This window comes from Lissotriton vulgaris, chromosome 3_1, assembly GCF_964263255.1.
Source record: "Lissotriton vulgaris chromosome 3_1, aLisVul1.2, whole genome shotgun sequence".
Lineage (NCBI taxonomy): Eukaryota > Metazoa > Chordata > Amphibia > Caudata > Salamandridae > Lissotriton > Lissotriton vulgaris.
In genome coordinates, this window is record NC_141689.1 from 333314276 (window position 1) to 333328806 (window position 14531).

A 14531-nucleotide genomic window follows, 5' to 3' on the forward strand; every position below is an offset into this window, starting at 1 on the left:
CCTCGAACGTCCTCAGCAGCGGCAGCGGCAGCTGGGGCAGGGAGGGACAGGTGGTGCTCTGCGGATAGGAAGCGACCTACCTGGTAGCGTCAAGGGTCGCTCTGCTCTGGAGATTAGCACCAGATAGGAAACATTATCATCTGGAGGTTAAGGTTTTGCAGGGTATAGATCTGGATCATTATCCATAGGTTGATCAATATTATAATCATCCCCCAGATCTGTAGGTAAAGGAACATTGTCATTGTCATCATTATTATCCCCATCTCCTAAATCAGGAGGTGTGTGAGTAGATCAGGTATGTGTAATGGATCTGAGCCTGGCAGTATTGGTAAAGGTGAAGATGGTGGAAGTGATGGAGGGATGGAAAAGTAGGAAGGATAGGACTTATAACAATGCCCTTCTTGATGTTAAGGGGGATATTTGTATCCATGTCCTCTAAACTGACATTCCTTTTTGAAGGAGTTTTGGCTAATATATGTCCAGTGTCTGGATTGATGTAAAACTTTTTCTGGTTTAGATCCAATCTGTCTTTCATAATGTCTAAGATTGATTACAGGGGATCGGAAATATCTTCTTTGGATGAAGGGACCGAACGTTTCGGTGCCGAGCTGGACTTGTCCTTCCTGTCCTTGGATGCTGAAGGTTTTGGCTCCAAAACTGACTTTAGTTTCGAAGCGGAAGGTTTTGGCTCCGAAGCGGACTTTTGTTTTGAAACAGAGGATTTAGGCTCTGAACCAGATTTGTCTTTCAGAGCGGAATATTTCAGGTCCAAAGACTATCTGTTGTGGCTCGATCCTGAGCCGGAAGGCTTGACCACTTGTTTCGGTGCCAGGCCCAAGGGCGGGGCATCAGAAACATCATCTCCGTGCCGACCAAGGCCCGAAAGGCAGAGGCTGTGCCGAAGCCTTATGTTTAGTGGAAGATAGATATGAGGGTTTTAGTACTCACTTACACCTGTCCCTCTGGAATGTATTCGGACTCTAATTAGACCTCTGGGTCGGAATCGGATTCTGCAACCGAGAAGGCCGCCACTTCTTCCACAGCTGTTGCTTCATGTTTGGATTCTTCTCCAAAGATATTTGGATTATGTGGAGTGTGTTGGCTCTGCATTTCTCGCTGTTGAGCCTGACGATCTTGAAGAGTCTTTTTCGATCGGAACGACCGACAGGCCTCTCAATCTTCTTCCTTGTGCTCCGATGAGGCACAAGTTGCAGACTTGGTGTAGATCGGTGTGAGGGTACTTGGAGCAGTACTGAGGACAGGATTGAAACGGGGTTCGGTCCATTGGCAGAAGAATGGACTGACGTGGCTAGGCCCTAAGGCCGCCTACAATGTTTTCCACCAAAGCTGACACTTTCCTAATCTAATGGATACACCGAGAGAGGGAAACGCATACAATAACAATACTATCAAGGGTACAGTGGATTGCGCACAAAGGGGAACCCGAAGGACGGTTCTGAACCGGAGCACAGCAATACATGTCCGAACACGATAGCGGAAAAAAACAATCTAAAAATGAAGTCGATTTCCATGCGCACTATCACCGAAAGGAGGAGTCACCTTACCTCGTGACTCAGAAAGACTTCTTCGAAAAAAACAACTTGCAAACATCCGGGCCCAACACTAGATGGCAGGAGTATGCAAAGCATGTGTATCTACAGCACACATGTCCCGAACAATTGTATTTATGCTCACTCATGACATACATTGTCTATGTAAGATGTAACAACTATTATTATTTGAAATTGTAAGTGAAAATTATGCATATAATCTTTATCAATATATGAGGAATACAATGAAGTTTTATTGTTATTATTTTAAGGACTATATTGTTATTATTAAAATTAATAATCCTAATTCTTTTTTAAGAATACTGAATGTAACCAATCTGGTGGATTTAGATTTCTTTTTTCTGGTGGATTTAGATTTCTTTTTTCACATACTATGATGAATTTGTATGCTATTTATCAATAATATGAACACCATTCTTTTTTTCCATGTATGGTTGCTAATCCAATCATTTTTAGACTAAAATTAGAGTGTACCAAAGGCCTAAATTTGGGGTCTGGCTCATGGCCTATTGTGTGCTTACAGTTGCCATCAATGGGATACAGGCTCCCACAATATCTGATGACCATGTAAACATTTAATTAAAAAAATTCTGGATCCAACTACGAGGTGGCAGAATAACGCATAGAATGTGTAGCTAGATCAGGCTCATTTTGCAAAACTAGAATTCAGAGGTTAACTCTTTTTGGTGCAAGACCAGGAGAGTATAGTTGTTATATATTAAAATCTCTTCTCGTTCAATGATATCTAACAGCAATAAATACTTTCAGCCGCCTAAGATCATAAATAGATGTTGAAAAATAACAATTCTCAGACGTGCTATGAAATAAATATTGCTTTATTTTTGTGATGAAATGGCATGCATGATTTCTTTTTATTATACAATATTGTACGACAAATGTCTGTTGTACACCAACAGCAGAACAACCCAGATAAACCAGCAACCTGTTATCAAAAGCAAGCAGCAACTCATAAATATTACACTAAAAGTACAAAATCGCGACTGATTAGATATGCAAACCTTCTTCCAGCACGATTTGATAAAACAAGAAAACATTGTTATTCAGGAACTTATAAATAAAATGTCATTTTGATTAATATAAGTTACTTTTAACACCCGCTTATTTAAAAATAAATTACATACGTAAAATAAGTAAACAAAATCCTTAAAACAAGAATTCTTTGAAGTACACTTGTTGGTGCTGAAATTCTAATCCATTGTTGGTACTGAGAATGTAAGATGTGATGAACTTGCGATTATTGGAACCTTGTTTATATTAAACATTTAATTGTTTATATTAAACATTTAATTGTTTATTTATTTAATATCCTTATAGGATGCCAGACGTGTATTGAATTCTAAAATTATTTACTGAGAAATATTACTTTTAAAAATGTCTGCAAGCAACGCTGTATTACAATAGCAAAGATATGTCTTCATTTCAAGGATTACATCATATACTGTGCTACTTTCAAACCCGCTGTTTGCGGAGTCAATCATACTTGTTGGTGAAACCAAATTGTGACAACAATCACATAGATACAGACTGTACTCTCTAATTTTGAACATCCTTGATAGAACTGTGTCTGGACCATTACTTCCAAGCATCACTGTAAACAGTTCATGATAGAAAATGCAAATTACAACTGACGTACCAAATGCCATAGCACTGGAGTCCTCATTTCAAATGTATTATTGCTTTGGTGCATATTATAAAACCTCACTAAGCTTGAATGATTCATGGAATGTGCTGAAACATTCAGTCTCATCACTTTTGTGAAGATCGTTGTCTTGTACGTGCTAGGTTATTTTTGGATTTAGAACCCAAGATCAGAGGTACAATCTCACAGAGGATCTTAGCAGGAGGAATAATGGACCTTTAAAGGGAATGTTTGTTTGCCGGTGGGTAGACTTTCTTCCAAATTCTCTGACATGTAATTGAGAGAATTATGGCCCAAGCACCCACATTCAGGCCCACAGGAATTATGCGACAGGGGAAGACCAAATTTTGTGGCAGAGTTGATTACATCATGTGGCAAGAAAATACAAATTATAAAGCATAATGCAGCACATCTTGTGATAGTATTAACTCATTTTTTTGTCATTTTGGCACGTTAACACTGTCTGGATAGAGGTCTCACCCCATTAGTTCCAGTGGAACACCAAATGAATGACAGCATTTGCAAAGTGCTTAGCAATTCAGCAAAGCTTTACCAGCACAAGAGCAGGCCAGAAGTCAAACGGCTACACTGGGGTTTATGGGAGGTAATCTTCAGGGAGTGAGTAAGCAAATTCCATTTCTTACTTGCTAATACTGAAAAGGAGCAGCCCCTACTCCAGACTATATGGAAAAATGGCACTATAAGTGCTGAGTGTACTGCGGCCACGCTTATAGAAGGCCCATTGCATGAAAATCAGCACTTTAAAGAGAAGACAAGGCAAAGCACAGATGTGTCTGGTAACAGATTCCAGTCAGTGAATGCCCACAATGAGATGCGCCACAGCACTTTTTACTGTCTGAAGTCTTTTTATCCATTTATCAGGAACATCCAAATACAAGATGTTGACGTAGTCCCACCTATTCGTTATTAATACACTGTCATACAGGCTACTAGAGAAAGATCAGGAAAATTTATGATGGAGCACAGCAAGGCAAAGCAGGTGTTGGCTACTGAGAGGACGTGGCTTATTTCCAGCAATTATCATTTCTAATTGCACTATTTAAGTCTGCTGTTTCTAGAATACATAATGCTATTTCAAAGAACTTCTTGCAAAAGAGGTGATGTCTGCCAGTTGAATGAGTTGACTAGAAATGCAAAATAGGTAAAATTTTTAGAAAATCCCCCACAATAAACTTGCATGCATTCTGTAATATTTATACTACTGTTTATAGAAATCCAGTTTGAAGGCATTTTACACACTTTGCTATAAGAAATAGGACCAAAAGTTGAAATGGTAATTTGACTAGTACTGTTGAGAGAATGAAGACCATTCTCTAACTATAAAGTGTGATCAGCATCTGTGTTCTGATGTCACATTCTATCTACCTTATAAGAAGTTAACACTTTAATAAGGTGACTCTTGTGAATCTTTACCACTTGAAATTCTAAAATGAAAATAGTTTTTTGCGATATTCAGCTGCTGCAAGAATTTTCATTTCTACAGCTGCCTACTTATATACATATTTATTTTAAGGGTGCGCTGTCACTGAAGGCATTATGGTGATAGAGGAAACAGAAGGAATAAGCAAAACAAAACAGTCGGAAAACAAAATACCAGCAGCCCATTACGAAACCAATGCTTCTGTTACATGTTCTTTCAATGTCTTGCTCAGCTTTCCGGCGGACTGGCTGTGGTAAGTGATGTTGAGGATTTGCACTCCCCAGAAGGTTTGGACAAATGATCAGCTCCACTGGCACGAAATGCATGAATGCCAAAAGCGTGCCTTGGGGGTTTCCGAGCTAACTGCTTTACTACTGAAAACAAAGGCAGTTTCTGTCCAGAATCAAGATACCGGTAGAAGCCCAGGTAGGCCATATGTAACGAGGTTGTTAGATAACCATCATTAGGATTTATAATTGCATTTTCTGATGTTTCTACCATGAAAATCACATGCACTTACAGAGTCTGAAAACCTAGGAGTTGGTTTAAAAAAAAGCTTTTTAAATATAAATGTATTACAGATATAGTTTACAAAATGTTTTCAAATGTGCTGTCCTAATATACAAAGTAGCGCCTTATGGAGCCTTCTCTTTTTTGTTTTTTAAATCAAGTAAACTTGTTTTCTCTATATGGTACTTTTTTTTAAGTAGGCACCCATTTAAAGATCTCATCATCTTTATAAATACACTTGTAAATGTGTCTTTTTGGCTTTCATTTCAAAGCATCATTTATTTTTGAGAGTTTGGTTTACAATTATACCACATCTCTTGGTAACTGCTGATTTTGTACACAAAACAAAGCGTATGTTTAACACTTCAATGCATGAAATGACGATATGAATAACTCTGTGTCCCTCCATTCATACATTTAACAACATAGGCCCTGCAGCGACCTAAATACTACCAAATATTTTCTTAATAAAAAATGATTTCTTGATATTTGCTGCTCTGATAAAGAGCACTGCTACTTCATTTGGTCAGAGCACTAGTATAGCAAATTTATGCTATTCCAAAATCCAGATTTGACACTTTATATTAACAGGATTTGAAAAGGCACTTTGTAGCACATAAATATAGAAATATATTATCCTCTACATACCTTTATAGTGCAATATAAATTTAGATGCATTTGTATACCTTTAGTAACAAAACAATTACGCACCACATTTGGTTTGAGGTCACTGTGTGAGTACCGCATATGAAGTTTAGATTGTAAAAGTAATATTATAAAGCTAGTTTAAAAAACATTATTCAAAATTCTTATATTTTAATCAAAATATGGCACTTTTCTATGAACTTTTGCTCAACACAATTTCGCATTTTACACTCCGTTTTCAATCACATTATAAGGTCAATGCAACAAACATCTAGGGATGAAATATGTACACCTCAAAATCTATTGCACACTGCTTTATACCAACATTTAAACGAAATACAGTTAAGGTCACAGTAACGGATTTTCTCACACATCAATATGATGAATGAATTTAGATTATCCAAGATATTCTTAATTTCGTAAATGTCTTTTTTGACATAGCAGAAGCTAATGCTTAAACAACTTCTGTTAAATACCATATGATAACCTATCATTTTCCTAGCAGAACGGGGCATGAAATGAAGAAGTGGAAATTACTGAAAAGAGGGGCATTTTAAAGTGCAATGGTTCTTGTTTCAGAGGTATGAGATACAGTTGTCTTCTATAAAGCAATCTGCGTTGAAAACGTGTTGCATTAGGGTTATAGAGTCCTCTGATGGATGAGTTTTTTCCAGTATTTTCTCAAAGTGACCCGTTTATCAAATGTACAGTGAATGTCACAAATACATCACAGGCTCTCTGCGTATCCATTTAGGAGGATCTGAAATACACCATAAAAATAAAGGTTACTTGCAATAAATTAAACTGCTCAAACATCAAAAGAAGCTACACACACTCTCACCTCATTTATAAATATCCAAAGATGACTAGGAATTAGGGTTACAATTAAAAACCTATTAAGAAAATGAAGAAAAAAACTGACTGAAAATATACAATTATGGTTTAGCTCTCCATCCACCAGTGAACCCAAAGTAGCCTCACATCCCAGCTATAACAAATGACAGCACTAACGGCATCACAAAGTGCAACACCAATAACAACATCAGCACTTCTAACAGGGCACAGACGGGATGGCCTGTGGCCATGCCCTATATGTAGACTTAATTTGCATTACCTTCACCACAGGGAGTACTGAGCACAGCTTGTAGAAAAGCGGTGTCCGGTTTAAAAGGCAACAGGCAAAACTGTGTGTGTGGCGGACACACATGTAAATAGCTGTATGGACTCTTACCTGCGTCATCTGTGAGAGCATTATTGTTGCATAGCTAACCTCCAAATGAGAATCTGAGTGGCGTTAGGTCTTTGATCACAGACATAATGATTTTTTTAGGAATATTTATGTTTTCATCATGCTACTTTTGAATGGTAGCAATTGTTTTCGGTGATTTATCATCAGGTTTTGGAATTATATAATTTGACCACTACTGGTAAACTGCTTATACCCCTGCATATGGCATCACCTTTAGCCAGTACCTGCTGGGCACGTCTTTGGTATGTGCTCAGTGAGCGCTTCAAAAGGGGTGTCCCATTAGGTTACATCATGCTCCCAGTCCTTCAACTCCATAGCCAGCCTGAACAGCCTTCGATCCTGTAAAGTGTTCTGTGGGCTCACACTGTGAACTTTGCAACACCCTGCCCTTAGTCTTTACGGCACCAAAGCCTGCTAAGCTTACCCTTACATAGGCCGAATTTATGTACATTTCAAAGTATTTCCTGTTTTTACTCCACTCACATTAAAATGTCTTTCAGACAAAACAGCAGTTCTCGTAGTGAGCACATTAAAATGTGCCTGAGGACAAGAAACAACCAATAGTTGCAGATAAACAATTGTAAAAATCATGTAATTATTCTGGAAAAGACAAGAACCAACATCAAAAGGATCTCGAAAATAAGGTAATATGCATTACTGCGCAGCTAAGCGATAAAAAGAAGTAGTACTTTTCAAATTTCTATTCTCCAACTTTGAATATTAGCTCAATATTGTGTTTTCTAGTGCATGTCCGAGAGATTTAAAAGCCATTTCAAACCCTGATTGAGAATAACAACTGAACACATCACTTTCAAATGAGAAGAGTGAGGAATGGAGCCACAAATTCATTACAAGTAGTAAACATGCTAGGCTGAAAATAAATGACTACTTAGATTAAGTATATTTTTGTAAAAGTAAGAAATACAAAACTAACCAAGTAAAGAACAATGATTAAGTTGGATAAATACCAGCCGGACAATGCAACAGATGGCAAAATTTCGTAGGGAGAGATGTCCCAGAAGACCCCTCCGTCACGACATCCTCCAGGCTATAGAAACGTCAAGAAAAGCAGTAGAAACCAAAATTGACACCCTCAGAGAGGATTTGAGCCTGCTGAGATCAGATCATAAGAAATTGGCGGATCGAGTCACAGCAACAGAGGACGAAGTCCGAGATCTGAAACCTCAAGTGACCACAACCACCCATAGGTTCACAGACATGGAGAAGAGAATACATGCACTGGAACTCAGGGCGGAAAACGCAGAAAACATAGCACGGCGCACCAACCTGCGCATAGTAGGCCTGCCGGAGAAAATCGAGGGAAACAACTTAATAACCTACTTATAAAACTGGATTTGCACCGAAGTGGCAGAGGAAGGACTGTCCCCGTACTTTGCTCTGGAGCGAGCACATAGAGTCCCTTCAAGAGCACCCCCACCTGGACGGCCACCGAGACCAGTGGTGACACGCCTACTATTTTATAAGGACAGAGACCACAGGCTCGACAGAAAGGACAACTCAAAGTGGACAATAGCATTGTCAGAATATTCCTGGACTTTTCCCTGGAGGTTCAAAAGCAGAGAGCATCATACGTCACTGTAAAAGGAAACTAAGATAGCTGGGTATACAATATTTTATGGTGTCCCCAGCCAAACTAAAAATGATATCCTCTGACGGGACCACATTTTTCAATGTGCCACAGGAAGTGTGGGATTGAATCGACCAGCATGCCCCACAAGAACGAGGCGACGCGAGGCAGGAGAGGCAAGAATGGGGAACACACCCACAACGGAGGGAAAGGAGGAAAACCTACAAGCTTACCCACAGCAGCGTAAACACAACGAGACAGAGACAGAGCAGCAGCGGCGATAGTATCCCTGAGTGCGCATGGAAGACAGGACACCTCATCTTTGTCCAGTGAAGACCCAAAAGACTCTGACTCGGAACACAGCTCTAGCACATTGGGGGAAACCAGCCAAGAACTCCCAGCGGTGACTCCCAGATCGGCAGATGAAATTATTTGAATACTGCGGGACACGCAAGTATAACAGCAAATATTAAAAATGGGGGGCCACAGAGAACTCCGGGGGTTGTGGGGGAGACGGAGGGCTTCACTCTTCTCCAAAGTGAGCGCCTGTCCCGTCACTACCCGAACTTTGGACAATTTCTAGCCCCACACATGAGAGCACAGTTTGGATGGGGGAGAGAATCTCACTTGTCCCTGGAAGGGGGAGTTGGGGTGTTTATAAAGATTCAAGTTGGGGACACTGCTTGCACCCAGAGATGGAATTGTAAATAGTTAGTGATAGTTGCATCAGTCTGTATCAATTCTAGGAGGACCCTGGTAATGGATTATGTAGAGAAAAGGGGAAATAAGTAACAATGATTAAAAGAATGACATAACCTGTTTTCCTGGAATTTCCGGGGCATGCACTCCATGCACAAGCAATATAAAATATTTTCATACCTAAACAGACACAGGATACACATTGCCATGCTGCAGGAGACCCACATCTTGGCCTCTGAGGGCGGGGCACTACACTGGAGATGGAGAGGACAGGCATATTATACCTCGTTCTCTGCATTCGCGAGGGGGTGGTGATCTGAGTATGGGCAAGGGTTCCTTTCCAACACACGGGACACAAGGTTGACCCTTGGGGCTGATACTTGATAGTTACAGGGAAGCTGGATGGTCAGGATGTGACACTAATCAATATATATGGGCCTTAAACTGACCAGGTTGCCTTCCTGGAGACGATGTCTGGTGCATAGAACAGCTAGGGCCTTTATAGAACGGCAGGCAAGTTGGGGGTTGGTGGACACATGGAGGCGCACACATCCACTAGACAAAGAATACTCCCACCTCTCGCATGCCCATGAACTCCACGTACGACTGGACACCTTCCTATGTGCACCTGACATGCATGCCTTGATACAGGGAGTGGAGTACCTGACACGTACAATATAGGACCACAATCCAATCCTGACGAGATTACAGTGGGGAGCACAGCACCAACCCATCCCTACTTGGCGCCTCAACCAGGGATTCCTCCAAGAGATCAGGGGACATATCACATCCTATTTTAATGACAACGTCCGCTCCACTGACTCCAGGTTGACGGAATGGGAAGCCTTTAAGGCAATGATCACGGGGGAGGTGTATGCAAACATCTATTAGGGTACGGCGGTGATTATTTACAGACGTGGAAAGGGCGGACCGAGCCTTAAGGGAGATAGAGGTACGATGCCCTAAACACCCAGAGCTCCAACAGGAACTCCTGGATGCGAAAAAAGAAGTAGCAGTTCAGGAGGAATGGCTGAAGTGCTTCAACTATAAAACGTTCATGGACGGCACCCATGCGGAAAGGAATAAGGTGGGCAGGTTGCTGGTGTGGCTTGCCAACCCGACCCATAGAGGGAATAATATGATAGAGATAGCTAAGCAGACGGGACACCCCCTGTATAGGCAGGCTGAAATAAACAACAGATTCCACAACTACTACAAACAACTGTATAAGAGTTCTGGGTCCCAGGGGGAGGTGAGATAAGGAAAAACCTGGCTGAGCTCCCCTTCCATACACTGTCAGAGGAGGAGGCAGACCAACTGGGAGCTGACATCTTGGAGCGAGAGATTGGAGTAGCCATTATAAAATTGGAGAGCGGGAACAACCCGGGAACATATTGACTCCCTAAGGAGTTCTACCCTGCTTATGTGGAAGAGCTGGCTCCCAGGCTAGTAGAATTATGTGCAGCAGCTGGGGAGGAAGGAATCCTGCCGAAAACTACCAGAGAAGTAGTGGTGATTCCACTATTTAAACCTGATAATTCCCCTCTTAACTGTACGGCCTACAGACCCTTGTCGATGCTTAACCTCAACTTCAAAATATTAAGCAAACCGCTGGCAACGAGACTCCTTCCACACATGACCTCCCTGGTTCACCCGGATCAGGCAGTGTTTATACCATGTAGGAACACGACTCTGAATACAAGACAACTACTCTCTAGCCAAGAACTGGGGAGAAGCGTGGAACAGGAAGGAGTGATCTTCACCATAGATATAGAGGAGGCCTTTGATAGCCTGGAGTGGGATTTTCTACATGCTGTCTTAGTAAAGGTGGGAGTAGGCAAGGGATTCATACGATGGGTGAGACTGATATACTCTGGCCCGTTGGTCAGGGTGCGTACGGGCTGCACGATTTCCGAGCAGTGTCAGGTGGAGAGGGGCACATGCATTAGTGGTGTCCCCTCCCCCCTTTGCTATTTGCCCTGGCGCCGGTGGCCTGCACAGCACGGGCAGGGGACAGGTACAGGGGTCTACAGCTGGGAGGGCAAGTACACGACATATCGTTGTAAGCCAATGACCTAGTGTTGTTCCTGAAAGATCCTGCAGAAGAGCTGCGATGGGCTAGAAACATGATGGAGGAGTTTGGGTCTCTCTCGGGGCTTTGAGTTAACTGGCACAAGTCTTGATTATTTCTGATAGTAGCAGGCCGGCAGCTGCCTGAGAGGTTGGGGGACTTTCAGTGGGAACCCCGTTGTTTTAGATACCTGGGGTGAAGATCTTCCACTCGCCCCTGAATGTACATGAAGTAAACATAGGGGAGCATTGAGGTCATTAAAGGACAACATGGCTTTCTGGGGGAAGCTCCATATTTCAGTAGCTGGAAGGATTTCCTTGTTAAAAATGGTGGCCCTCGCAGATTACTGTATTTTACCACATTACCCATGTGGATACCCAGGACATGGTTCCAGGAACTGGACTCCTGCATTTCGACCTTCATAAGGGGGACTAGAAGATGGAGGGTGGCCCTGACCACGTTAAAATGACCATTGGCAGAAGGAAGACTGGCAGTCCCGGAGTTTGAGGCATACTACTTGGAAGGGTAACTACAGAGATTCACGCAATGAGTAACAGGGAGAATGACACCGGATAGGAGGCTGCCTCCTTTCACCCCGAGAGAGATGGATCACTCCGCACCCTACTGGGTACTGTGAAGCCACAGCACATACACACTAACGAACATAAGGTGATACAGAGGTGTTGGAGTAGGTGCCTCCAGAAGACTTGGACTAGACACCCATATTCAACGGAATTGCCACTAATAATGCTTAGGGCGCTACTGCATGGGGGACAATGGAGGGGTCTGGACGAATGGGAACAGGCAGGGGCCACAAAAGTGGGGGCCTGTATAGGGATGGGGAATTGCTTACTTGCGAAGAGTTCAGCACGGACTGGGGCATCCTGCGGGGCGAGCTTCTGCTCCACAGGCCAGTCACAGGAGCAATACGACGACACTGGAGGACAGGCATGATTGAGCCGACACGACATGCCACGTGCGAATACATAGGAATAGCTGGGGCCACCATAAAGGCAGTCACATGCTTGTTTAGGGCGCTAGGTGGGGACTCTACTAGGCCATTGGACATGCTTACGAATCATTGGGTAGATGACCTAGGAATGCCCCTTGAGGATTTGGCCTGATTAGCTTCTATAGAAAGCATCCGGCATACATCACCCCGGAACAAATTAATTTATTTTATTTTGAAAGTTTTATATAGCGCGAACAAGATCTTCGCAGATATCAGAGCGCTTTACAGAGGAGAGGAGCAAATATACACAGATACATCTATAGTTTGAAAAGTACCGTGAAGTGATATCATAAACAATCAAGTAAGTCAATTTCAAAGTCAAACAAAAATGCAAAGGGTTCGAACAAGTAGTACAGATGAGCACCGAGTCTTTGAAGTTGATCCCCAGTAGTGGTTCAAGTGTATTTAGCCATGAGGATCGCTTTTACTTCTTTCTTGAAAAGAATGGTAGAGGGGCTGAGCCTGGTTTCAGGGGGGAGTGAGATCCAAATCCTGGGAGCCATTCCTGAGAAAGAGCGTTTATAGGTTTTTTCTTTGCGGAATCTTTTAGGCTTTAGCAAAAGATTGTTTGTGCCTCTAGTGTTTCTGGAGCCTCCAGAAATCGTCAGCTTCTGAGCGAGGTATCTAGGTGAGCTCAGGTGGACAGCCTTGTGCGTCAAACAAGCGATTTTCAGGTGTATTCTGGCTTCAAAAGGTAGCCAGTTCAGGGATTTTAAGTCAGGGGAAATGTGTGAGTGTTTTTTTGATCCAGTGATAAGTCTCGCTGCGGCGTTTAAAGAGGCTCTTATGGGTGCCGTAGTAGCTAGGGGGAGACCGCAGAGGGCGGTGCTGCCGTATTCTATTCGAGGTATGACTAGTGATTGTACTGCAGTTTGGAAGTCTTTGGCTGGAAGGAAGGGTTTAAGTTTCCTAAGGGTGTTGATTTGGTAGTTTGCTCCCTTAGTTGCTTTGTTGATGTGTTCCTGCATGCTGAGATTGGTGTCAAGTGTTATGCCCAAAGATTTCGCTGAGTCCACAATGGTGGGTTGAACATTGAGTGCCGTTAGGTGTTTAAGCCACATTTGTGCGGTAGTGATCTTCGCGGGAGGTGAGATCAGAAGGAACTCTGTTTTAAGGGCATTGAGTTTGAGATGATTAGCGGCCAGCCAGGATTGGGTGCTACTGATCGTTGAGTTCAAGAGCGTGATGTCTTTGGGTGATTGTAGTTTGATATAAAGTTGGGTGTCATCAGCATACATGTGGAAGTGTACATTGGATTCTTGTAGCAAGGTGGTGAGAGGTTCCATAACTAGGTTGAACAAAGTTGGGGATAGGGAGGATCCTTGTGGTACGCCTAGCGATACAGGTCTTGGCGCGGACATCAAGTTGTTGCTCTTGAATTTCTGCGACCTGTTATGCAGAAAGGACGTGAACCATTCAACTGATTCTTTCATAGAGCGGATGCAGAGTGCCCGAGATGTAGAGAGGTGGGTGCGAGCTTCATTCACATGATGTGGCACTGCCAGGCCCTAACGCATTAGTGGCAGGAGGTGACGACTGAGACAGCCCGAATAACTTACCAAGTAGTGACATGCGCACTGTTGCACTGCCTGCTTGGCTTGTTCCCTCACACAGCCAAGACTAAGGTTACTGACAAATTTCAGGACTTGGCCTTCATTCTAGCCAAGCACGAAATTACTAGTAGGTGGTAGGTGCCGAATGGCCCTAGCATCCATAGATAGAAGCTGGAACTAGAGAAATGGGCGGGATATGAGGCAGAGTCTTGCTCCGAATGCGAGACGGGCCTGGGTAAAATTGAGAGAGCTCAGGCGTGGGTAGCACTTGTGGAAGAGATGAAATGTAATGACCAGGGATCCGGATCTACCACCCCAACATTACCCTCACGACAGGGGTGCCCCTTGAGACTTGGCCAAGAGGTCAAAATAGAACATGAACCTGGGGAGGCAAACCCTTAATTCTTCAAGAAACATAGAATTATACAGGACAGAGAAAGAACATCCGACAGATATAGAATTACATAATAAACAACGGGAGAAGCAACACCCTAGCTAAAATAGTTGCCTGAAAGTATGACCCAGCTGAAAC

At 42.6% G+C, this 14531-nt stretch overlaps 1 protein-coding gene across 1 annotated transcript in view; it reads right to left on the reverse strand.

Annotated features, from left to right (window-relative positions):
• Positions 1-2391: 2391 nt before the first annotated feature.
• RANBP3L (RAN binding protein 3 like) overlaps positions 2392-14531 on the reverse strand; it is a 245094-nt gene continuing 232954 nt past the window's right edge. The window contains exon 15 of the mRNA XM_086960541.1: positions 2392-6587. Coding sequence (XP_086816667.1) covers positions 6544-6587 — 44 coding nt within the window. The 3' untranslated portion in view covers positions 2392-6543. The remainder of the gene's footprint in view (positions 6588-14531) is intronic.